This window comes from Magnolia sinica, chromosome 6 (genome assembly GCF_029962835.1).
Source record: "Magnolia sinica isolate HGM2019 chromosome 6, MsV1, whole genome shotgun sequence".
Lineage (NCBI taxonomy): Eukaryota > Viridiplantae > Streptophyta > Magnoliopsida > Magnoliales > Magnoliaceae > Magnolia > Magnolia sinica.
In genome coordinates this window covers 105,039,551-105,066,241 of record NC_080578.1, presented here as the reverse complement: position 1 = coordinate 105,066,241, position 26,691 = coordinate 105,039,551, and the positions used below count along the sequence as shown (strand labels likewise).

The following is a 26,691-nucleotide window of genomic DNA, read 5'->3' as shown; positions in this document are numbered from 1 at the left end:
GTTGTCAGTGGATTGTCTTAAGATCCATGGGATTGCTATATCCCGGGATCAGGTCACCCAGTCTGTTTGGCACGGCCGGCCAATCCCGGGATTTAACTTCCAATCCCTTCCAATCCGCCCAGCCAAACAGGCCCTAAGTTATTACGAAATTGGGAAAATAGAATTTCTCGTAATAACCTAATCAAGTGAAGTATCCAAAGGTAGAAATCTCTGAAGCCTGCCAAGAGGAACTTGAGATCAAACAGCATTTGGCCACAACGAAACGAAGGAAACAAGAAAAGCTTGGAATATATGGAAAGCTCTATATTATTCTACAGGGGTACATGAGCACTACCCATACAAAGAAATACAAATATAAACACACAAGTATCAGAAACACAACAAGAACTATTTGTGCACCTTTAAAACCTACATTCACTCACCGCGGAAGAGTAAACAGGATCACTTCATTGAAAACTTTCAACGGAAAATTGTACCATCATGAGTGAGAGATGGAAATGGAGGAATAGATTGCAGTATCAATTTCCGGCCACTTCTCTGTCCAGGAGATGACCCAAATTCATTATGTGGAGGTGAGACCCTCTTACGGTTGGGGGAGGTGGTCTTCACTCCACTGACAGGCGAGGAGCTGCCTCTTAGAATCTCAGGGGTTTCATCTTCTGAAATGATCTGCAATTTCTTCTCAAACTTCAGTTGGGGTTGTAGAAAATCAGATTTTCGAAGTGTCTCACAAGTACTTAGGCAAGTAGATGATCCAACAGCAACTACAGGACATCGTGGGGGTTTCCGACCAGAGAAAAATGACAGTTCAACAGATGACCTACAACAGAAAATATTCACAATAAATCAAAACTTTAAAAACAGACAAAAAAGAAAAAGAAATCTGATCTTTACTTCAGCCAAAGGGTATTGGAATACAAAACCTGGAAAGATGGATAGGTGTTATTGCCAACATAGAGTCTAAATATTTCTTTTCATCCTTCTGGGCTTCAGTAATCTGCAGAGTTTCATCTGGCTCATCTTTCTCACCAGCTTCTGATTCTTCTTCTTCTGGTTCAGCTTCTTCTATTACTGGTGGTGCATACCCTGATTTTTTATTTTTTATTTTTTTTAAAAAAAAGAAGAAAAACACAAGGCAAGAAGGACTAAAATTAAAAGAACAGTGTGAAGCTGCATCCCTTGAACAGATAGAAAAAGAACAAGAAAAGAAGACTAAGGAGAAGATGATTAGGGGAATGATGGTTGCATAATTGCACCCATTGCATGGAACGGGAGTAACAATAAAGAGGAAGTAACCCATGCATACAGAAACATGACATGCTTGTTAACAGAATAGCCAACTAACCCACAACATTTTCAAAGTGGCAGAGAAAATAATAGGAACTCATAGTCTTAAGACAATAAATTAAAGTGGCCCACTTCCAAAAATTGCAGCACAACACATCAAGATCGTTTAACAGAATACCAGGGCATTTTGTTAATCATAAAAACGTTGAAACCATCTTTTCTTCCTTTTTTTTTCAAAAGGTGAAACCATTAAATTTTTTTTGGTATTTTTTGAAGAGTGAAACCAACAAAAGAAAATACTCACCATCTTTCCTACCAAATGCATTTTTACACCCTTCACATCTGCAATTACTGGAGCACCCGACTCCACCCTTTAAAGACGAACAATCAGATCCCAGTCAGATTGTATGCAACCTAGAAATCAATCAAATAATTCAACAGACAAAACCTGATAGCATTCACAGTATTTCTTCAGACAACTTGACTTCTTGCAATTGCATCCTCTTTTATGCCGAGCTGAAGCTGGAGTGTTATTACCTTCGTCCTGCAGTGCACAAGTGATGCCTAACCACTTAACAACAGCACAAGATTTCCAAATTAGCAAAATGAACTTTGGCTTTCTGTGCATACCCCAATGTCTGGAACAGACTCAGAGCTCCTAATGACTTTGGGAGCAAATGCAAGTGGATTGCGTGATTCTATCTGTTTGCGAGTTGCAAGAACAGTGTCTTCATGTATAGGCTTGTTAAAGCATTCTTGACATGAACAAGGCTCAACACAGTAGACACCAGCGGCAAAGCATTCACAATAACTGCATGGGAAAATTCAACATGTTAAACCATAAGCATAATTCAGAAAGGGGAATCAAACCAAAATTAAGATCTACCTAAAAATTTGAAAATGAATGCAAACCTCATACTGTGAAAATTTGATAGAAATTACTAACCTAGGTTTGAAGATCAAACCAATAGCTCACTTTGACAGACCAAATGATCAAAACCATCCACTCAATGGCTAGGAAAACTGTAAGCCCATATTGATTATAATAGAGAAGGTCCAGCCATTGATCTAGACCTCCCATCATGTGGAACACACCTTTAATTGCCTTGTCCACTTAAAAGTAGAGCTGGGCATCGAGTGGAGTCGGACCGAGTTAGGGCTGACTCGACTCAATCCGGTTTTGAAATAGGCCTGACCCGAACTCGATCCGACTTGATACCAAGTCCGATCCGGTCAGAAGTACCAAGTCGGGTCGAGTTGGCACCGAGTTGGATTGAGAGATGAGGGAGGGAGAGACCGAGATAGTAGAGAGGAGAGAGAAGAGGAGGAGGAGGAGGAGGGTGATGGTGGTGGGTGGTTGCCGGGCTTGGAAGATGAGGAGGATGAGGGAGGGAGAGAGGTTTTGGGATCGGGTCAGGGTAGGGTGCGGCGGGTAGGGTTAGAGAGTTGGGTTTCAGATCGAGTTGGGTCTAACCAGATCGAGTTTCGGGTGGAGTCAGGTTACTAGGTAACTCGAACTCGACTCGGTTTGACTTCGGATTGGGCGAAGCCTACTCGGTTCAGACTGACTCACCCATTCGGTTCGGGTCGAGTCGGACGAGTCGAGTTAGCCGGATCGAGTTGTCCGGTGCCCACCTCTACTTCAAAGTAACTTTGATTAGATGATCCAAGCCATTCAACCAATGGCTAGGAAAATGGAAGGTCCATATTGATTATAATAGAGAAGGTTTGATCATTGATTTGAAACTTCCATCATGTGGAGCCCACCATTGATTGCCAGCTCCGCCAAAAAACACTATGATAAGATTATCCTAATTATCCAATCAGTGGCTTAGAAATAGACCGTAAAAATTGATTATAAGAAAACTCCAGTAATTGACCTAGACCGCCCATCATATGGGCCAGCCTTTGATTGCTCATCCCTCACAAAGGTCACTTTGATCAAATAATCCTAGTCATCCAACCAGTTGCTAGGAAAATATGGACAGTACATATTGATTATCACAGAGAAGGTCTAATCATTGATCTGAACCATCCATCATGTGCATTGCACCTTTGACATGCCCATCTCAAACCAACGAACATCTACCATACTTAAGTGTGACAATTTTGGGAAGCAAATATGATCCTGACTAGAAACATTGGGAAGCCCCAGCAGCCATCAACTTCTTACTCAGGGAAAAAATTCAGTGCATGTAAGAAACTTACAGCTTCAAACACTTGGACTTCTTACAGTTACAACGCTTGCAAGCCTCACTTTCTCCAGCATTTTCCAACCTGCACCTGTTCATCGTGAAAGCTCATGAAAACAGCAGGTCACTTAAGAAATATCTCATGAACAAAATCAAATAACATTTCAACGACCAACACGAGCAAACTCATCATGCCTTTTCTTCTTGGGGCTACCCTGATTAAACTCTTCACCAACTCCAAATGTAGGTGTCTGTTGAGAACCTTGCATAACCTGAAGTTCATTACCAAGCAAGCCCAAGTCTCTTTCAACAGAGTTCGGAGCCAAGGAGTTATCCAGTGATTTCTGCCCAGTTGTTACAGAACAAAACGAACCAACAGAATTTGGCATGCTGATCAACTGGCTTCCAGAGGCCAGAGTCTCATGCTTGACCATTCTACAGTCCTTTGAAGTAGTTGCCAGAGCATTCAAGTGCAAACCAATTCCAGGTAGCTTGCACGAACCAATTCCAGGCTTGAGAGGGGCCAGTTGTTTATCACCAGAAGGAAATCTTCCCTCAGATTGAACCAAATTCGAAGAACTGCTTTTCGAATCATCCTCTGAGATCTTTTTCTTAGCTCCTGTCATCTCGAAAACCAGACAGCGTCTTCTCATGCCACGCTGCTGCTGAGTTTCATCCTATTCACAAGGATATGAATAATGTTATCTACAACTAAATAGTTCACTTTTTCTTTTCATTTCTTTCTTCTTCTTCTTTTCTTTTTTCCTTCGCATTGGCAGACATAAAGAACTCCAAAACATGCAGCAAGTGATATATGGCCAAGTTTATCTATAACGATTAACTGTTAATATAGGATTAACAAAAGCAAGCAGTAAACGGGCTAAATTGATAGATAGAAACTCTTTTACATGTCCTTCCAGAAGTTTTGGATTAAAAAATTAATTGCTAATGTGATTTTTCTAAATATTTCAGTATGTGAAACTTATTGAACACATCTAGATTACCAATTGATGCATCCACGCCAAACTAGTGGGTGTCTAATCAACCTGCATGTACATTTTCATCTGCCTACATTTGGAGTTCCATACACCATGTAAAAAATGGGGGAAAGTCACATCTTTATTTTGTGAATTGACTTTTGATAATCTAAAACATTGAAGCGATGGTATGTGGAAACAATAAATGGACCTGTGATCTTTAAAAACAAATAATAAATAAGCGGAACCATGTAGAAGTATTGGATGCAAATTACATCAACAAGAGTAAGCCACTGTCAAATCCTCCTATCTGCATAGGTTCTGAAATATACACATCCCAGCATATATTCTTAGAGAGGAACAGGCTTTCTTTAGTTGAATGGAATCAAGTACAAAAGTTTTGTTTATAATGTGCATGAGTGTTTGGATAAGTTCCAAGAAAAATACTGACATGGAAATTGACTTTATACACAATTCCATCCCCAGTTGCACAAACCTTCTATCAAGTATTGTTTCCACTTTGATTCATGCATCGTATTCATGCTTTCATTACTGCTTTGTAGCTGTTTATACTTGCTACGATTTTGAAACAAAGGCTTTCCAGTTCCCGAATTTGCTACCCCTTCCTTTCATACTTCATGCAACTATAATTCCATCTCTGTGTATGTTACCTTTTACCTTACTTCTCTTTTATGGGTCTATGAGGTATTGGGATCTTTTCTCAACAGCACTTCTACACCCTACATCAATCATGATTCTGTCTGGCTGGAAGCATTTGAAACTGCCGATCCCCAGACTGGCAGAGTTAATGTCAGGTAGGCAGCTGGGCATAAAAAGTTTGCCAATCTACCATGAGAAAATATCCTGTTTCATTTTGGTGAAACAGGATTTGTAAAGCTGAGTCAAATAACTAGGATAATATTATGATGATGAATTATATTCTCTTAATTTATACTCATACCTAAAAGGCTAAAAAATGTCATATGGGCCCATTCTTCTCCAAGCAGGCAGCATGCATGTACATTTTAAACTAAAGGTCTTCAAGAAAATGACATGAAAAGCCTTGTGAAACACATCAATGGAAGGGAACGATATGAATGGGCTCTGCTGTGACACTTCTATAATGTAGCATGCATGGGCTGCGAGTGTCAGAAGGCTTTGGTACCAAAAAGAAACTAAAACGGTCATGGCATCATTATCTTTATAATTACCCTTCGAAAAATAATTGTCTTCATTATTTAATAATCAAAATGGTGTGATGCCATAGGGTATGGTGTGACAAGCAGTGTTACAAGAGCATGTTGATGTCAGATCACTAGTGAGGTAGTTTTCCATTTTTCCATGTACATTATTTTCTTTCACCTTGAACTCTTTCCATTTTTCCATTTTCTTTCCATGTACACATCATGTGAGCTTTTCTCTTCTTGAGGTGGGCGCCTTGCAATGTGCAAGCATATCGTCAACTTGAGGTCTTCAAGAAAATTTACATAAAAGCCTAGCAAAAAATAGACATCCATATGCATATTACACTTCACAGGGAGGGTACAGGATGGCTGGGTTTTCTTGTGGCACTAGAAAAATGTAACGTGGATGGGCTGCAAGTGTTAGAAGACTACAATAACAAACAGAAATTAGGATGGTAGTGGTATTATTGCCTCTATGATACGACAATCAAAATGTTATGAACTTGTGATGTCACAGGTTTGCGACAGGCAGTGTTATCAAAGGATGCTGATGTTAGACCATGTTGGGGGGGTTAGGGTGCTGTGGAAGGGCTAAGTTAGTTCTGCCATCTTCTGTGTATACTAGTCTCTTTGCTGAATCCCTACCTCTTCTTCAAGGGTACGTGATTCAGCATAGGTATTCAGATCTTTTCATAACATTTTGTAATTGCAAGCTCTCTTTTCATAACATTGTGTGATTGCATGCTCCCTATTGTCGTGCGAGAATGAGAATTATATTCACCCAGTTAAAACTTATAGCTCATAGAAATTACACAAGCCTTTTTCTTCTCCAAGTGAGCACCATGAAATGTGGATGGAATATTTCTTTACAATAGGGCTTCAAGAAATGACACCAAAAGCCTTGTGAACAATACAAATCCATGTGCATATTACATGCTCGATAGAAGGCTACACTATGGTTGGGTTTTGTTGTGCCACTAGAAAAATTTAACTTGGATGGGCTGCAAGTGTTGTAAGGCTAAGATACCAAACAGAAACTAAGACGGTTGTGACATCATTGTATTTATGATTCAATAACCAAAATTTGGTGGCATCATAGGGCTGTGTCCAGCAGTGATCTCAAAGGATGCTGATGTCAAACTATTTTAACACCAGAATTCTATAGGCTTGAGAAAGCTAATATTTGACCAGCTTTGTTGTCTGAGTGAAGAATGTCCATGCACCAAAAGAGTTGAAAAGCTCTGAGAGAGAGAGAGAGAGAGAGAGAGAGAGAGAGAGAGAGAAGAATGTTCATGCACCAAAAGAGTTGTCTGAGTGAAGAATGTTCATGCACCAAAAGAGTTGAAAAGCTCTGAGAGAGAGAGAGAGAGAGAGAGAGAGAGAGAGAGAGTAAATGTGTGACTGATAAGAACAAATAGTGGTGTAAGAATGCAGTAAAGGTGATCAGCTTATGTAGCTATTCAAATTCAATATGAAATCTAAAATATCTTCTCACCTTAAAACCAAAGGGAATGCTATCCCTGGATCTGTCATCCATTTTATCGCTTAGATCACCAGTCCCTTGCTTATTCTGGAAGGTACTCGGAAGTAGCTGCGGAGTGTGATCTGTTTCGTTCTGCTCCCTAACTTCCTCAGGGTGAACTGCAGGATCTTGCAAGCGATGTTGATAAGAAGAACAGAGGGAACCAACAGATTGCACCTTATGCACATCTTCAGTCTTGTCATGTGGAAGTTTTGGAACACGCGAAGCAAAATCATTAGCATTATGATCCGCTACTTTCTTATCCGGCCCCCTAAAAGCCTCTGATTGATCAGCGGACGAATCGAAAATCAAAATCTCACCATCAGCATCAGCAATTAGATTCTCCCAATCATAACCCAGAACTTCTTCCTTAGATTGCTCATCCTGGCATCTCCCCTGCAACTCTAGTTCAATTTGCAGCGAGTGTTTCTCCCCTTCTTCTGGGCCCTTTTGAACAAGTCGAGTAAGTGATGCAGGTGTCGCAGACACCTCCATCTCAAGATCTGTCTTGATGCCACCATAGAAAGGGGTGGCATTACCTTTGGGGCTACCACAATCATATTGCAAAGTCCGAGGTGGCTTATTAGCTAGCTTTGAGCGCTTGTTATACGGGTCAATGTTGAATTCTTCCATAGAACTCCCAAGATCACATCTTTCCTGCGTGTCGGCTGAGCTACCAGGTTGATGAAGGGCATCTGAAACTCCCAAAGAAGTCTTGCCTTCATCCCCATCATCAGAAGAAAACTCGGGTTTTGACAAATCTGACAAGTGATGCCTGGAAAGAAAGCAATGAATCTCGGAAATTTTACTACAAAACTGAGATACAGCATCATTTTCAAAAAGAAGCAAGAAGCAATGAGTTGTTACCTTCTGAGGAACCTAGATTCTTTATGGGAACTGACATGCGGTGAGGTAAACACAGCTGGCAGGGACGCAACAAAACTAAGTGATGGGAAGCTTTGCGTGATATGCACAGACTTATCTAGCTTAATAGGAGACAGATTATTGATGTAATTGAAGACAGGCGAATCCTGCAATCAAAAGAAATCCTATTAGAGACCGAAACTTCACAACACAAGGAAAAAGGCAAGATAAAATCAATGACATATGAAAGGATGGCTGTTATATAAATATGTATATTGGTGGACTGATACATGAATATATATAAGAATGGTGGTGCCATAATTGAAATAGAGAAACAAACATGTATTGCCTCGGTACCATAACGCTACCTTTGTCCCAGCCAATGTGTCACTTGTGTGACATCCAAGATGTGCAAAGTTCAGCCTCATTGCGAATATCATCTGGCATGAACATCATACCAATCCAGAAATCATGTACATGACACGCCATAGAAATCAATTGGCAGATGACGTTCAGAGATAACATAGAGGTTTGCTCACATAATAAGTGGATTGGCCTGATTTCCACACCAGGAGATCGTCATGATAGAGCTGACCTTCTACACGGCTCCGAATTTCTAAATGTGCGAGACATTGGCAAGAAAAACATTGCAGTATGTTGAGCTTGCGATACAGTGGGTAGTGCTTAATCATTTCTCATTGAAGTAAAATACATTGCCGGACCGTGATTTCTATGTGATCAGCATGTATTGATCAAAAGACTGCTGGAACAAAGAACACAAACAAATTAAAATCAAACACCTAGCCAACTAGCAGTGGCAAAATTAGGAGAACTGCCAAGATTGAAGTCAGATTATCAGAGCTTTAAGGAACCAGAAAAAGGAAGTGTTTCAATAATCCAAACAATGGAAACAAGAGTTCCACTAATGATGAGCAAAGAATGCTGAGAATATCAACAAAATAACGGATTGGCATCAAAAGCAGTATGAAACAGTGAAGATAACATGGCTTAGGGACTGTTTGGGTCTTCAAGCCTTGTGCAGCAGGATGGAATGCACTCCACCCAGATCTCAATCCAGACAACTTCGAGTACAACTCAAAGTTACCCGGATGTCAGTTCGGAAATAGGGGCTTCCCAAACTGCATCCTCGTTCTGACATTCACCTGAATTACCTCAAGCATCAATTTAATTGGAATAATATACACAATTACAAATCACAAGAGCAAACAAAATAAGCATCCCTATGATAAAGATCACCTCGAAACATAGACAAATGAAGGACGGAATCTCAAAAACCTGTCGAAATGAAATCAATTGCATCGAACAGCCATACCCACCAAAAAAGGACCACTTTCATAATATATTTTTTAAGGAGTTGTCCTCAAATGGCACAAAAATAAACAGGAACTGATGACCGCACGCATCCAAGCAGCTTCAAATCCCAAAATGGACAACGGGCGTGTGCAAATTAATCAGGATTGGTGTAAATATCAGCTACCAAATAAAAACACTAACTCAAATTCTCAAAACATCTCATTGACTGCACACTGAGGGAGAGAAGAAGAAGAAGATGAAGAATCTCAAACCATAGCTAAACCCACCCTATCTCCTTAAAAGAAGAAGAAGAGAAGAACCATCGCCATGAATCTCAAATTATAGATAAAACCACCCTAATTTCCTAGAGAGAAGATCAAAAAAAAAAAAAAAAAATCACCATCACGAAAAAACAGAAACAATTACATCCAAAATCCACTCAAAAAAAAGAAAAAAAGAAAAAGCATCCATACAATCTTAATCACCCCAAAACACACACACACACACACACACACACACACACACACACACACACACACACAAAAGAAGGGAAGAATAGAACCTCAAAAACCCATCAAACAAATTCAATTACATCAAACAGCTCACGAAAGCCACCTCTAACCCACAAAATTTCCTCCCCTCGTACAATGCAAAACAGTAATAAAAAAACAGAATTTGAGAGAGAGAGAGAGAGAGAGAGAGAGAGAGAGAGAGAGAGAGAGAGATGATGATGATGATGATGATGATGATGAATTGGGAGGAAACGGCATGAAAATAAACCCGAGTAACTTTCCAATTCCCAAAATGGAGAACATGTGTATGCAAATCAATCAGGCTGGGTTTAAATATCAGCTTCCAAACAACTCGAAAATACGCAAAACATCTCTTCAATCACAAACCACAGAGAAAAAAAAATGGAAAAAATGGAAACACGAGCAACTAGAAACCCTGATTAAAAATAAAATGCAGATAGACCAGACGGCGGAGATCGAAACAAAACCCTAGAAATCAGAAGGCAGAAAGGAAGAAATGTGAGAGAGGGAGAGAAGACCTCGAATTTAGAGAGGGGAGTGCCGATCTGGCTCCGATCGGGCGTGTCCATCTCGATCGCGTGAGGAGGGAGGCCTCCTCCACATCCTTCTCTCTATCTCTCTACATACAGCTGCTGTAGCTGTAGTGAGGATTGAAAAAGAAAAGAGGGGGGAGAAAGAGCGGGAAAGATTGGGGATTTTGGGGATTTCTCCAAAATGCAGCGGTGGAAGGTGGGTGTGAATGTGGTCCTACCAAACGCCTTTCTTACACCAAGACCGCCTATTTTACAGTCTTATTTTAAAAAATAAAATAAATAACGCATGGCAAGAGAAGACACAGATTGCTCTGCCTCCTTCGCGACTTACAAACAATCCTCCGTCGACGTCAGTCGGGGCCAATATTTTGAGATATCCAATGATCGGAACCGTCCATGATTCGTATTTCATTCTATATAAGCCAAAAAAATAAAATAGTAGGAAATAAATTCTTTTGTTTTCTACAAAGGACTCAGGATCACCTGTGCGCCGATACTCATTCTGGGCACATATGCTTAGATGATCTGGTTATTTGTACTGTCCATATTCTATTTAACCACTAAAAATAAGTAATTCTACCTCCTAAAAACGTTAATTCTGATCTTCACCTTTGATTTTTAGAGTTGAATATGAACCGTTGAATTTTCTTTTCATCGCTCTAAATTTATCTATAAATTTAGCTCGATTTTCTTTTGGTAGATTATATGAATAGACTCGGAAAAATGGACGGTTCCGATCATTGGAGAACTCTCCGTGTAGGCGTTGCTGACGGCGACGGACACTTGATTCTACATCGCCACAGAGGCAAATCGAAATGGGGGGAAGAAACGTATATTTGAAATTGTTAACGGAAGTAAAGACGAAGAGTAAAGGGAAAGTAATAGGAAAAGGAAAAATGATTAATCGGTTGGACAGTACTATAATATCCAACAACGAATAAAACAGAAATCAATACCTAAGTATAAAATCCAAACGGTCAAATATCTTGACCCCACTGTATTAACCTCACTAAAAAAACTTCTATAGTTTAATTCGATTTATCAATGAATGGTTGGATATTTACATAATTAATAAAATAAAGATATGTCCCATATTATGATTGGTCTGAATAATTAAGCTATTAGATAATGGCTATCAATACAAAGTTTGGATGGCGTGGATTTTAGAAAAATGTTCTATAATGGAAATTATTTACTATTGGATAGTGAACTAGGGGTCCAACGGGTTGGACATTAGCATGTCTACAGAAAGAGAAACGCTTTTTTAATATTTATATATATATTATAAGTTTTGCCGTGAAAGGGAGTGTTTGTCACGTTGCAGAGAAATCCTGTAGGTGAACGGCTGGAATGCATGATGGTTCATCAGCCCCACCGTTTTGGAAATGGTGCTGACTCATCCTCATCACATGTGGCACTCATGCACTGCTATCCAGGCTATCCTCATCTGATCAGCCAATCCTAACCATCCATTTGATCAGGCTGTGAAATGGATGGTTAAACGAATCTTCACTAATAAAATCGGATGATTACTGTAATCTCGCTCGGTTTATTTTTTCGCACGTGGTCCGTCGATGATTGGTTTAGAATTTTGAATGGTCAAGATTTCGTTTAACTAGGCCGAGAATTACTAGTATTTTTTAAACTATCCCAAGACAGGAGTGCGTGCGTACTGCGGACCGAAGCTAGTTGGAGCCAACAGTAATGTTTGTGATAAATCCATCCCATCCGTCCGTTTTGGCACCTCATTTCAGGGCACTATACAAAAAATGAGACATTTCTAATAATCAAGAGGGCCACATGACAGGGTCCATGGTGAAGTTTATTTGCCATCCGAACCGTTCAGAAGGTCATTCGTGTGGCCCACTTTAGTTTTGTATCTGTCTCATTTTCTATATGAGAACCTAAAATGTGGTGGTTAAAACAGATGAACGGAGTGGATTATTCACAAGAATCACATTAGGCCCCACCTATAAAATTTTCACAAACTTCACAGTTGGGCCCACCTAGCTTCCGACCGCAGTAACCCCGTTCGGTGGGGGTCTCAGTCCTGTCCCAGAAATCTTATCCTTTTTGGGGTAAGGGGATTCCGTACTGACTTGGTACTGGAAGGGGTTCTGTGGGGCCCACCATGATGCATGGGTTTTATCTAGGCCATTCATCTATTTCGCCAAATCATTTTAGCATATGAGCCCAAAAAAAAGAACATCCAAAGGCTCAAGTGAAAAACACCAAAGGAAGCATCGGTTACAATGATGTCGAGCACCACTGAAGCCTTCATCCAACATGTTCATGAGTTCACATAGACATGAATGAAGGGAAAACACAAACGTTAGACTTAGATCTGGAAGTTCTTGATGGTGGGCCTTAAATCTCCACTGTCTAGTTTACTTGAGCCGCAGATCTACCCTCATTTTTTGGGCTTATACCTAAAAATGATCTAAAAACACCATGGTGGGTCCCACGGAGCTCCTGCCTGCATGGACTGAGTCTGCCTGGAGAAGCATGCCTGAATGCCCATAACTGCATTTCTTTCCCCACCGCTGATTAGGTCGGACGCGGATTAGCTACCGAGAGATTCCGTGCTGAAGTGATGTCACCGAGATCTGTGAGCCCCCCATGATTTCTGTATTGTATCCACACCGTCCATTCATTTGGACAGATCATTTGAGGGCATGAGCCAGAGAATAAGATAGATCCAAAGCTCAAGTGGACCCCACCACAGGAAACAGTGGGACAGTGATGCTCACCATTGAAACTTTTCTCAGGCTCACAAATGTTTTTTTGAGCTTCCAACCTATTTATAAGTTAACACAGATGAAAACACAAATATCAGCTTGATCAAAAACTTCTATGATCCTTAAGAAGTTTTTAATGATGGGATTCAATCCCATCACCGTTTTATATAGTAGGGTTCACCTGAATTCTGGTTCTGCCTCATTCTTTGACTCATGCATTAAAATTATCCCACCATATGGATAGATGGTGTGAACATGAACCATACATTATAGTGGGGGCCACGAAACTTGGTGATGTCACTTCACTAGTAGCCAGACACGGTCCTTAGCTAACGGGCGTCCAATTGGGTGAGGCAAGAGTAACAGCTTAGTGGGTGAGGCCTTGGCCATAGGACCCACTTCCATGTTATCCATTTTGTCAACTCATGTTAGGGCATGGTCTCAAAATATGAGTTAGATCCAAATCTCAAGTAGGCCCACTACAGCTCAACTGGTAGGCTGAGTGGAGATGCCTCGTTTCAACACTTGAGGTCTTGGTATGATCCATAGCAGGGGTGGCTAACATGGAGTGTGTGTACTAACAAGTTAACCCAACAAAAAAAAAAAAGTAGGCCCACCACAGTAAAACAGTGGTGATTGAATGCCCATTGTTAAAATCCTCGTGGAGCCTACCATAATGTTGATAGCCATTCATCCTTTTTGATAAAGACACATGGACCAAACCAGGCATAAACACAAATAACAGCTTCATCCAAAACTGTTGCGTGCCCAAAAAGGTTTTAATGGTGGGATTTTAATACCTGTTGTATGGTCCACATGAGATTTGGATTTGTCAATTTTTTGGACCATCTCTAAAATGAGCTCATAATATAGGTTGCTTGCATGGGTATACATAGGGCTGTACATGAGTTGCACTCAGTCGGGCTTGGCACAACTCAACTTCGATTGGCCACTAGCTAACCTCAACTCGAATTTGGCTCGGCTCAATTTGGTCAGCAGTTTGGGACAGTTTAAGCTGAGTTCGCTTGTGCAACATTGTCATAAACACATGGATTGCATCTTTAAATTCTCACTGTATATAAAACATCAGTAGCAATTTTATAAGTATTTCATTAAACACCTTTTAAGCAACATCAAAATCAAGAAAAAATAGTATTTGTTTCATATACATACCTTCTTTGCCACTAGCCAACACTTCATTGAGTCATTTCATCAAACACCTAGTGAGCAACATCAATATCAAAGCAAATGGGTCACCAAAACTTGATTCAAAAAATTTTTCGAGCTTAAAAAATCAGCTCTACTCTACTTGAATTCAATTTCGAACTGAGTCGAATTGAGCTTTTTCAAGCCAAGTCAAGCAAGCTAACTGAGCTAACTTGGCTCATGTACAGCCCTAGGTATACAACACATACAACAAGGTGAGCCCATGCTTAGTACCTCACCCACCAAGTTGTTATCCTTGCCTCTCATGTATATGTTATATAATCACACCATTCATCTATTATTTCAGCCCATTTTAAGTCATGGTCCCAAAAACAAAGCAAATCAAAATCTCTAGTGGATCACACCATATGAGAACAAAGGTATGCCCACCGTTAAAAACCCCATGAAGTCTTTTATGGTGGGAATTCAATCCCCACTATTTGGTCCACTTGAGATTTAGATATACTCTTTCTCGGCTCTTCTAAAAAATTGTTAATATAAAATTGTGCATGTGAAAATTTATTAACAACACCTTCCTTACAATTGATGTATCACTTGCGTAGAATATCTAAGAAATTCAAAAGGTGGGTTACATTGATTCAAATCATCATTTGTTGATTGGTTTCAATGAAGTAGCCTTCTTGGCAAGTAAATCATATCAATTTCACTTGGGTGATCTATACGAAAAAAGAAAAAAGAAAAAAAAAGACTCACCTTCAAATGCCTTGGGAAGTTTTCAACCGTCAGCATTCAATCCCCATTGTTTTGGGTGGTGTGGTCCACTTGGGCTCTAAAACGACTTCATTTTTGTGCCCAACCGTTAAAATGAGCTATCAAAACGGGTGGCCGTGGTGGATAAAACACCTGCATCCAGGTGGGGTCAGCAGAGCTTGGGTCACATCTCGTGCCACCAGGGTATATCCTTGGTGGCGGTTGCTGCAGGCAATCATCCCATCCACTGAAAATTAAAAACCGCCCATGAGGAAACGGATTAGCTACACCAGCCAATGGCTGATGATCGGTGTTCTGTGGGGTCAACCATGATGTGTGTTTCATCCATGCCCTCCATCTATTTTTTGAGATAATTTTACCGTGTGAGACCAAAAATGAGATATATCCCAATCTCAAGTGGACCACATTAAAGGAAACAGTGTTGAATGAACATGGACCATTAAAATTTTTTTGGGGGCCATAAAAGTTTTGGATCACGCTGATATTTTTTTCCCTTCATCTGGGTTTTTATGATCTAATTAACAGATTGGATGTCAAATAAACACTACAGTGGGCCTCAAGAGGATTTTAATGATGCATATCCAATCACTATTGTTTTCCTGTGGTGTAGTCCACCTGAGATTTATAACCCTCTCATTTTTTATATCAAGCACTAAGATGATCTGTAAAAATAGATGAACGGAATGGATGAAGTACATACATCATGGTGGGGCCCACAGAGCACCGACCAGTAGCCAATCCGTTTCCCAAAATTGATGATTTTGCCCGCATAAAATAATGATTTTTTTTTTCGATTTTTACTCTGTGGATCCACTCTGGACACATGGCATGAAATGATGATTTTACCCTCTTTGTTTTTTATTATTATTTTTTTTAATACCATTGTTCTCGCAGTTTTTCACTAGTACTGCTGGACATCATCCAGACCATTAAAACAAAGCAATCCACCGTGTGAATACTCACGGAGGGTGGGGATCTTTTCAAATCCTAATTTACAATGTCCACTTGTCAACCAAGGTGCATGGGCCATGAGCAAATGCACAAGCAGCGAATCATAACGGTCACGTACTCAAGTCATTCACTAGCAATCAATGTACGTGTGCATGTACACGCGGCAACTAAACAAATACGTTTGGATGTACGTGAGATCCTCTATCGGCAGTTATTTATACCATCTGCAGTGACAGTGATGGCCGTACTAGCGCATGTTAGTCTGTGACGAAATTGATAATCGGATAGCCCGAACCAGTGGCCTCTATCAGGCCTATCCTGCTATACATGTAAAATCCACTCCATCCATCAGATGTGACCTCACACGTTTACCATAGACAAAAACATTCAACTCCATATAAAATTCTGATGGGCAACACTACGGGAAATTATGTAATGGTGGGCACATAAATCCCTACTCTTCCCTTTGGTGTGGCCTACCTGAACCTAATTACAAGCTTGATTTTTGGTTTTCAGGTGAGTATGAGGCAATGAAATTTATGAACGGTGTGGATCTCATGCACGTTGTTCCACACGTGCTGAACGGTTGCTAGCAGGTATGCCTTGGCCATTCCTAAATTTTCTACTTTCATAAAGGCAGTCACGCGTAACTAGCCAACATCTGCACCGTATACTCAATGAATGATTTTTCAGGAAGGGAGTACTCTGCCGGAGTACGACGTTTAATACACAGGCACTTAAAAATTGTACAATGCATGCCACGTATGCTATCTTAAATGCCTGCGTATCATCCAATACACTCTACGAGAGTATCAAAGTTTAATGAATTCGCCCCAGTACACTTTGGACGCGGATTAATACTGACAGGTTGAGTCGCGAGTTGGCTACTGAAGTGACGTCACCAAGTTATGTGGGCCCTACTATAATGTATATGTTGTATCCACACCGTCCATCCATTCTGAGATATCATTTTAGGGCATTAGCCAAAGAATGAGGCAGATAAAAATCTGTGGTGGATCCAATCACAGAAAACAGTGGGGAGAGTGATTCTCACTGTTGAAACTATCCTAAGGCCCACCATAATATTTATTTAAAATCCAACCTGTCAAAAGTTTAAAAAAAGACATAAAATAAGGTAAAACACAAATATCAGCTATCAGCTTGATCTATAACTTTTGTGGCCTTTAGAAGTTTTTAATGATATGTGTGACTATCTCTACTGTTGTTTTTTGTGGTGGGGTCTATTGGAGCTTTTTATTTAATTTATTCTTTGGATATCACACTAAAATGATCTCTTAAAATGGATGGAAGGTGTAGATACAAAACATACATCATGGTGGGGCCCACATAACTTGGTGACGTCACTTCACTAGTTGTATTCCCTCACCCACATCAATGGGTCACACGTGTGAGAGATCTTCTCCTACATGTACAAAGAAGTCAAATTATCTTGACCGTTCATTTGGGTTGATCACTCGATCATCATACGGGTCAGTTTTTTTAGACAAGGGGTCCACATGATGGAGACCGATTGATGAGCAGATCTGATCCTACACACTTGCGTCTTGTTGGCACGTGTGAGGCGAATTAACTTAAACAGTGCACGGTGCACTCATGATGTTTGGATTCTTTCCCAATTCCCTACGAATTCAGGAAATCCATGCAATGATGTAGCTTGCACATGCGCGGATGCGCCCCAGGAGCATGCGGTCTGCAGTCGAGCGTAGGCTTCTCACACGTGGAAACCAGGAAACATGGAAGAAGGCACTCATGTGGCAAATGGAAGCCTCTCATCATGGGGGCATTATTTATAGATACCCTTTCTATAAAACCAGGCCGATCCGACCATCATTTGGGACCCATGTAATATGAACGGTTATCTTTTCTTCCTTAGCATCTATTTTTTAATTATAGAAAATGTGCTGATTTCTTCAAGAAGGAATGTACCCAGTGACATTGATCTGATGAACGGATAGGTTCTGGCATAAGCTTCGAGTTCCCACGCATGAAAGCCTAGTGCCGAAAAAGGTGCACCCTCTCAAGTCCACTCGCATTCCTTGTGTGCCCTCACATCACGTGCTAGAACGTGAGAGGGAGACTCTCTCGCGACTTAGGATCCATCGTGTGTCGCGTCCACTGGGGTGTGGCCACATGCTGAGTGGTCAGACGATCAGGACCGTCCATGCTTAGAATTTTTTCCCATATGGATCAACTTATCACTGGATAGACGAACGATCACTATCTGAGAATAATTTAATGGCTAGAATTGAATACCAAAAATAAAAGGATAGAATCATCGCCGAACTATGATTATTGAGAAGTGGTCCATCTACGGCAACAAATAGAAGATGGACAGTTTAATCATCAGATTATTTCATCATGTGGGCCCCAGTGGGTGGAGACATACAATATACTCTCAATCGCGACGGAGGCAAACATGATCCCACATAATTGGGCGCTTAAGTCGTTGTTGACTTCTATATATTTATAAAGCAGTTATATGATACTCTGATTGCTTACGATGCTTCATACACATGCACTTACAAATAGCATACGTGGCATATATAAACTCGAATAAATTAAATAAATCGTGCAACCCAATGTTCAAATCAGTTTGTTTGAACGAACCTAACTTCTGATTCGTGGAAGTTTTTTCGTAGAAAAAAGACCATTGGATAGTTTCCATTATCAACCGTCCATCAGATTCTAATAATCAGATGATCAAAAAATCATAAATTTTGGTTGTTATCTTTAAATAATCCGGACGGTACACAAATGTAGAGGATCTAACCTTTAGAATTCAACCAGATCCATCTGCAACCTGTTTAACAGGGACGCACCCCACCAGTAGTACATGTAAAATCCCAATCCGTCCATCAGATTCTAGCATGGATTCTGGATCCTAGGAATAATAATCTACCAGATCAGAATCTCAGGTGGGCCACACCAAGGGGAAAACGAGGAACAGGATGCCATCCATAGGGAAGTATACATGCCTCTTTTGAGGATTAGAATAGTTAGTAGAGACATGATATCCTAATAGACAGTACTAAAATAAAAGGCTATGAATTTTATTGATATATAAAAGAGATTTGTTTTATTGGGTTGAAACCCCATGACAAAAATCAAAGAAAAAAATTGGAAAAGGGTCACTATTCTAAGCTAACAACTAATAAATTAAAAACTAAGTATAACTCTAATGACAATTAAACTATATTTAATTATTTAAAACCATAAAATGGTTTAGTTAACAGACGGCCTGCACAGCGAGCCTCTTGTTAATGTTGTTGTCACAATTGCTAAGCCCTAATGTCGCCTCCGAGACATCGATTGAACAACTTTTCCGTCCCACACAAGCCTGCAATTTTTTTAAAACAAAATTAAAGTCAAAATTAAAACAAATTCAATCCATTTATTTTTTAATTTCGACAATATAATACGATGATTGCAAATGGCTCATGAGAAAAGAAAAAGACGAGAAGAAACATGCATGATAGTAAATAAAAATACCTTTTGCACTACCAAAAAGGCATGGTCAGCCTCACATGTGCCTTTTTCAAAGAACCCGCAAGTGCCTACAGGGTCCCCGAAGCTAGCAAATTGAATATCAGAGATGAAATGGCCACCCTGACATGACAATTCCAAAGTAGTCCCCTCATTAACATTAGCACAGATAGTTCCAGCGGTGACGGTCTGAAAATTAACTAATGTTGGATTGCCGCCTGCTTCCTCAAACAAGATCAAGGTGTTATTGTCTGTGTGGAGGAATGATCGGGGAACATGGTACCTACATTCAATTTCGATGTCAATCAATTGAATTTAGGAATTGGTAATTTTAAAGTATTAGTAGAAAATGATTGTATTCAAAACATGGGCCTTACCATCTTTGAGTAGGTTCACCACAATTAGTTGCACATCTTGTTTTGCTGAAATGTGGGTAATCACATTCCTCACAACCATCTGATGGAGCTATGACAGTGGGCCAATATCGACCGATGCTGTGACCATTAACCCATGCTTCACCCTTTCCTAAGCCTTGCAAATCCACTACCACTGGCTCTAGTCCTAAAGGAGCTTTGAATGTTGTCTAAAACAAAAAAATAAAATAAAATTCAATCAAGTACATGTTTATCAAACTAGCAACATAACTAATTAACAAAATGAGGAAAGAGATGGATAGAGAGTACCTTGTACCAAGTCATGGGTCTCTTAATAATAATTTCATCCGAATACCATTTAAGTTGTTGTGCATATTTATTATCATAAATCTTTTTATCCTCACCATTCAATCCCACCTGTAAGTTATCATCAACACAATGTAAGGTCAAATTAACCAAAAGAGAAAACATAAATAATGAAAAATAATATATATTAGTTATTTCACCTCATAGGTCCACTGGTTATAAGACAAGTCTCTAACAACACTTCCATTGCCAATGAGTTGTACGGGTCCGGTAATCCCAACTGGAATTATATCAAAGTACGCACCATAATTCTACACAGAGAAAAGATAAAATGGGCATTCAAAACTATAATTTAATAAAATAAATAATATAATACAAAAGAGTGTTTATGTAAAAACTATAATTTAATAAAATAAAATAATATAATTTATGACTATTGTAATGAGAAAACAGATATTACAAACCGCTAATCCAACTGTAACACTGAGAAGGGTAATGTAATTCTTTCCGGATTTCACTGTGACTGGAACATCAAGCTCAAAACTATATTTTCCAGTTGTGGCGTATTGCGATCCTGATTACGTCGAATTTAGAAATTTAGTTGCTTTCATTAATTCTCAAAATGGATGCATGAATTAATGATGATGAATTATTTACCTACAAGCTCGCCATTGAAATAGATGTAAAGACCATGACCTTCTGTCTTTATACGTAGCGTCATGTGTTTGCTATAGAAGGGATCATGTTTGCTAATGCGCACACTGTAAAATAATCAAATATTTTTAATAGTGAAATAATACTGCTATGACTCCCATTAATTAGATTCCTAGCCTAAATTAAAATTTAAATAAATGAATGACAATTTACCTGGTCATATACCATAGATAGTCACTTGCATCAGATGATGCCAATTTCTGTTCAAGAAGATGGTCTGCTTTGAATGAACCCTTACCACTAAGAGTATCTTTGATGTACTCAGGACGCCATGCCCAGTTTAGCTGCTCAGGTTCTTCTTCCGCCTTATTCGGCATCTTTTCTATTATAGAAGTTTGAGTGTTCACCTATGATAAAAAATCAAATATCATTCACATAAGAAGCCCAATTTTTATTATAGGTAGATTAAAAATTGTATTGATTGGATTACATGAATCATTTGAATTCACTTATGAGATTGGTCTGAATGAGATAGAGCTGGACTTGGACATGAATAAATACTAAGTAATTAACTTATTTTTTTTAAATGAGTTTTTTGGAATGTGGTTTCATAACTTCTTCAAATTTCAAATTTGAATAAAATTCCCACCAACATAAAATTTAGATGGTAATTTATTACATAATGTCAAAAACCATGACATAATACAATCTGATGTTGCTTGATAAGAGAATAAAAGCTTACAATTGCAGTGTTGTAGGCGACTTGCTTGCAATCAGGCAGAATACTAACAGACCACCTAGGCAAGAAATAATTATTTTTCTGGAAGTAGATAGTCTCATCACTCATTTCATTGCGATTGCTTAAAAAGCATGCTGACGTCTCATTAGTTGCGTAAATGGTTGCCTAAAAATGCAATAGGCCCAAGTCAATAAATTTCAAAGATAACAACAAAAGAAATTTCATGATCACATGATTATGGGTCTACCTCAACTCCGTTACCAAAATCGATGGGAGTTACATCGCCATATGTGAGAACTGTTTCCATTGATTTAATGATAGAATGAAGACGCTTGAGATGACCCCACTTAGGTTGATTAATATTACCTGAGAAAAATAAAATGCATGAATTCAATTTTGGAAAAAATGTGTAGTTAAGAAAATTCACTTTAATTGAGACCATTTATCAGGAAAAATCCACTTTGATATGGATGACCACATGCTTTGTATTAAATGGGAAAGTTTGTGCACCAACCATTTCTCATATACATGCTACTATTATCATTTTAGGGCATAGATTTGATAAGTAAATATAATATTAATGAAATGCACTTACCATATTCATCGAGGAAACCATCGTAATCATAAGACGTCGCAATATATGGACCACCTGTTGTGCGCCCAAAATTGGTACCTCCATGATACTAAATTAAGAGCAATACCAATAAATTCAAAAGAAAACATTAGAAATTTGTGCATATGAACCATATGCTTATTCATTTATTTACAGTCTATGCTCATGCTCATATGTATGAATAGGTCTATAAATTCTAAGTCTGTAAATGTTTCTTACAATACATACCATGTAATAATTTTGTAGAGTACCTCCCTTTTGATAGAATCGTGCAACTGCAAAGGCTACATCCTCTGCTCTCCTGTGAGGGTCCCTCTCACCCCATGATTTATACCTGAAAGCAAAAATTAAAAAACACAACAAAAGCTTAGGTTATAATTATTTCAATGAGATCGAATTAAAATCTTAGTTTTAAGCATTTTGAGCCATATCTGCTTTTAAAAAAATGGCCAAAGATTCCATCAACACAAAATTTGAACAGTTATAGCCTGAGTAAAAAATGGAAATGAATATCTAAGTTGTTAATGGCTTTAATAAAATAAAGATGATAGAAATCATACCAGCCAATCCAATTCTCAGTCCAAATCTTAGGACTATTAGGGTTGTTTGGCGAAAAGCCATCACAGAAATATCCATTACATGTATTGATCTGTTTAAATACAAATAAATAACTTTTAAAAAGTGTTATATGCAATCCAGTATGGTGTATCTCGTTAAAGATAGGCAATGATATATACATAAATGTCACTAAATATTGAATAATTACCATCGGCTGCGGCGCATCTTTTTCCTGACACATAATCCATGGAATGTCAATATTGAGAGATGTGGCCATCTTTGCACACCATTGAAGGTAGTTTCTTCCTTTTGCTCCATATGAACCAATGACATTACCATATTCATTTTCAATCTGTTACAATTAAAGAAAATCAACAAATTAATAATATTAATTAACATAAAAATACTACTATTTGAAAAAGATTATGGTGATAACATCTAATTTTATATATATAATTTTTGATATTATAATCATAAATTGACAACTAATCGAACTCAATTAAAACTTGGTCAAATCTAATATGACTTAACAATAGATTATATAAATAAGACAAATCAAATGAGTAACCCATAATTCTAGAGTTACTTTAGTGAGTTATAGTGGGAATTAGAACTAAATGAGATATTGGTATAAAGTTAAATCAAAGTTAATGATTAAAATAAAGTACCTGAGCAAGGATTATTGGACCACCTTGTGAAGCAAAGAGCTTCTCTTGCTTGATCATATTAACTATTAGAGTTGTAAAATTCTGCATCTCATTCTGAGAATAAAATTTTAAAAAATATTAACAATATTTATAAGCCAATATGCATGATTAAACACTTATTTGTAAGATCAAAAAACAAAAGTCCACACCTTAATTATCAAGGGGAATTATATATATATAAATCATTCTGTTTCTAATAGACTAACCTGATTTTAGACGGATAAAAAAAAGATTAACAAAAAGTAAAATAAATAATAAATAACAAAGAAGATTTAAAAACCTTGAATACTTCATTATCTGTTCTCAACTCAATTCCAGGCATATTGTGCAGCCAAACAGGAAAACCACTAACAACAAAAACAAATATATTAATTAAAGTGAAAATTTTAAAAATAATAAAGAATATGAAGTACTTATTACCGAATTACTTAAAAATCTTAAACTTACCCATAATTCCATTCAGCACATACATATGGTCCAATTCGAAGAATTGCATACAAACCAGCATCCTGTATTGTCTTGAGAAATCTAATGATGTCCCGGTTGCCGCTAAAATCATACTAAAAAAAATACAAAAATTAGCATGTAAAAAATTATTCAATTAATTAATTAAAATAATAATTTATCTTTAAGTAATTATCTAAAATTCCATGTTTCAAATAGATAAAAACCTCACGACGACGTGGCTCATGGATATTCCAAAAAACATACGTCTCGATCGTATCTATACCTCCCTCCTTAGCCTTTCGAAACAAATCAGGCCACATCTGAAACAAAGAAGAAATCAATGATATCAAAGATATATAAAAAAATCAAATAAATAATTAATTAATTATATTACGGACTATTGATGATAATGTTTTATTTTGAATTAAAAAAACAAATAACAATGATTTCATTGGTGCATAATCTATATTAGATAATAATTGTTAGAGTGCAACAACAACAACAACCATGAATTTAAGTAAGTCACAATAAATAGATTTGGAGATTAGTTACAAATTGCATAAGTAGCATATGATTAAGTAAATATTAAACTATCCCAAATCATAAATCCCAGATTAGATGCATTATATGTCTCCTGAGGGCATATATGGGACCATTAAATGCACGTCCCAGATTTCATGTAGTGGACCATTAATTTTTTTCAACTTAAAAAAAAAAAAAAAAGGGTGGTGGGAAATTTTCCAAATATTAACCTCTGCAGTACTACGTGGGTAATGAATAGCACCAGATATTAAAATCCGTCTCTGACCGTTGATCAGCACTGCTCTTCCATCATGTGAAACATTGATGGCTGATGATAGAGATAGAAACCCAGATGTTAAAACAAACAAACAAAGAAAAACAGCATTAAAAATCCCCATCTCTCAGGTCAGGGTGAAGATTGTGAATAGAAGAGAGAAAAGCTATGAAACTGGTTGTATTTATAGAAATCTGTTAGTAAGAATGGAGGAATGGATAGATAGATAGAATGGTATTTTGGATATTTCAAAATCATATACGTTCCTATCTTTAGATTTTTGAATTTTTTTTTTAATTTTTTGAACTCATTGTGATTACATTGAATACAGGCATACAGTCAGCCATTTTACATCATACTTTAACTAAATCCGAGCCGTTCAAAACAACAAGACCCACTGGATAATTAGTTTAAATGGTTTAGATCTTTGATTGATGGGCACTTCTTTGCTAAATCAAGATTATGTATTATGCTTTATTCCATTGGTCAATTATATTTCAATAAATCAGCCGATTATTATCGTCCATTGATTGTGATTTTTGAGTTGTAACTTATTTTAGTGTGGGCCAGCGATTTGGACGGTTTGATTGAAATTGATATATATATTTTTTTTCATGTGTTGTATGCATTGGGACACATTAATTGGATTGGATTGGAGATAATTATATATTATTTTAAACATCCATTTGAATTATTATTATTTTTTTAAATAAAAAAAACGTTGTTTTGATAGAATAGTGTGGAGAGAGAAGAAACGTAATGCATCTTTCCACGGGAAACGTAGTAGGGTTAACTGCAAATCAGGTCCGTTTGATCTGTGGCCGTTGATTACAAAACGGATCTAGGCCTTTGATTAATTAAATCATATTACCTAATGATGTCCATGTGATCTATGGCCATGAAAGTGACGGAAACTATGTGGGGCTCACCGTTATCTCTGTGAGAAATCCACACCGTCCATCAGTTTCACGAGCTGACGTCAGGATATGATAAAAAAAATGAGTCAGATCCAAAACACAAGTTGGCCGTACCAAAGGAAACAGTGGGAATCAAAACGGCCAATGTTGAAACCCTCGTGGGGCTCAATGTAATGTTTTCATGCCATCTAAACCGTTTATAAGGCTATTCCCACTGAGATTATTTTAAAAAATAATAAATAAATAAATAAATAATTAATTATACTGATCCATAAATTTGGTGGGCCGACGAAAGTTTCAACGGTGGGCATTCAATCCAGGTTTTTTATACGGGAAGGAATCGTTTGGTGAATTTGGGATCTATTAGGAATTCAATCCAGGTTTTTTATACGGGAATTTTTTATTTTTTATTTTTAAATATTAATGTATGGAAATCTTTCCAAACACCTAGTTGCATTTAGACAAATGTAGAGTGAATGTTACCAATCTGGATCATCCGTTTGGCGTCGCCCACTATTCATAGGTTGCCTTGAAATATTATTCTAATAAGATGATCCAAACCTTCCAATCCGTAGAGTAAAAAATTGGCTGGACGAGATAATTCATAGAAGACAGTTTCAGTTGCGGATGTTTAGGGCCTTCCAATTGAACTGATCTTTGTACAACAGTGAAAGAAAAGTGGGATGGAGTTTAATGGACGGTCCAGATTGGTGATTTGTGTGACAATAGTTCAAATGCAACAAGTTGCTTGGGAAGGTTTCCATACACTACAAGCGTACCGATCGAGGAGGGTTTGGTATAATACGTATTGCAATAGGATACGTGGGTTATTTTAGTCTTTGAATTTGAGTCAGCTTTCAAATTCTTTTTAGGCGAGCTTCAGTGGTACCAATACATATGTGGGGCCCACTTGATGTATGCATGCATCCAATCCGTACAAAAGAGGGAGCAGAATGAGAGGGGTGCCTGCCGTTGATATGTTCAGTGGCCCACCTTAATTGCAAAAGATATATGATTGTTTGGCTGTCCTTTCATCCAGGCCA

At 38.1% G+C, this 26,691-nt stretch overlaps 2 protein-coding genes across 3 annotated transcripts; both read right to left on the bottom strand.

Annotated features, from left to right (window-relative positions):
* Nucleotides 1-264: 264 nt before the first annotated feature.
* Nucleotides 265-10,632, bottom strand: LOC131249426 (protein tesmin/TSO1-like CXC 3). 2 transcript variants are annotated; one of them, XM_058250217.1, is made up of 11 exons: nucleotides 8,566-8,740; nucleotides 8,395-8,466; nucleotides 8,030-8,193; nucleotides 7,136-7,937; nucleotides 3,675-4,156; nucleotides 3,496-3,570; nucleotides 1,918-2,098; nucleotides 1,736-1,831; nucleotides 1,592-1,658; nucleotides 924-1,086; nucleotides 265-820 (listed from the first exon to the last, which is right to left on the bottom strand). In XM_058250217.1, the coding sequence occupies exons 1-11, from the start codon at nucleotides 8,716-8,718 to the stop codon at nucleotides 460-462; spliced, it is 2,616 nt and encodes an 871-aa protein (XP_058106200.1). In that variant the 5' UTR covers nucleotides 8,719-8,740; the 3' UTR covers nucleotides 265-459. The 2 variants fall into 2 exon arrangements, with proteins under 2 accessions (XP_058106200.1, XP_058106201.1); XM_058250218.1 differs by lacking the exons at nucleotides 8,395-8,466; nucleotides 8,566-8,740 and adding an exon at nucleotides 10,392-10,632.
* Nucleotides 10,633-19,280: 8,648 nt separating this feature from the next.
* On the bottom strand, nucleotides 19,281-24,855 carry LOC131250179 (beta-galactosidase 15-like). The gene is made up of 19 exons (XM_058250789.1): nucleotides 24,688-24,855; nucleotides 24,160-24,255; nucleotides 23,936-24,048; nucleotides 23,769-23,835; nucleotides 23,450-23,542; nucleotides 22,990-23,133; nucleotides 22,784-22,872; nucleotides 22,452-22,557; nucleotides 22,206-22,293; nucleotides 21,858-21,976; nucleotides 21,614-21,775; nucleotides 21,085-21,278; nucleotides 20,875-20,978; nucleotides 20,682-20,791; nucleotides 20,418-20,528; nucleotides 20,221-20,328; nucleotides 19,915-20,120; nucleotides 19,544-19,820; nucleotides 19,281-19,391 (listed from the first exon to the last, which is right to left on the bottom strand). The coding sequence occupies exons 1-19, from the start codon at nucleotides 24,853-24,855 to the stop codon at nucleotides 19,281-19,283; spliced, it is 2,466 nt and encodes an 821-aa protein (XP_058106772.1).
* Nucleotides 24,856-26,691: the final 1,836 nt, after the last annotated feature.

What these genes read in the sequence shown, in the direction of transcription:
- LOC131249426 (XM_058250217.1), bottom strand. Translation starts at nt 8,718, where the DNA reads ATGATTAAGCACTACCCACTGTATCGCAAGCTCAACATACTGCAATGT. An exon ending in GAATCTAGGTTCCTCAGAAG is followed by an intron (nt 7,938 to 8,029) that starts GTAACAACTCAT and finishes CTTTCTTTCCAG; the next exon opens with GCATCACTTGTCAGATTTGT. An exon ending in AGTCTGTTCCAGACATTGGG is followed by an intron (nt 1,832 to 1,917) that starts GTATGCACAGAA and finishes TGTGCACTGCAG; the next exon opens with GACGAAGGTAATAACACTCC.
- LOC131250179 (XM_058250789.1), bottom strand. Translation starts at nt 24,855, where the DNA reads ATGGGGATTTTTAATGCTGTTTTTCTTTGTTTGTTTGTTTTAACATCT. An exon ending in TATCTATGGTATATGACCAG is followed by an intron (nt 20,979 to 21,084) that starts GTAAATTGTCAT and finishes ATTATTTTACAG; the next exon opens with TGTGCGCATTAGCAAACATG. An exon ending in TTTCAATGGCGAGCTTGTAG is followed by an intron (nt 20,792 to 20,874) that starts GTAAATAATTCA and finishes CGACGTAATCAG; the next exon opens with GATCGCAATACGCCACAACT.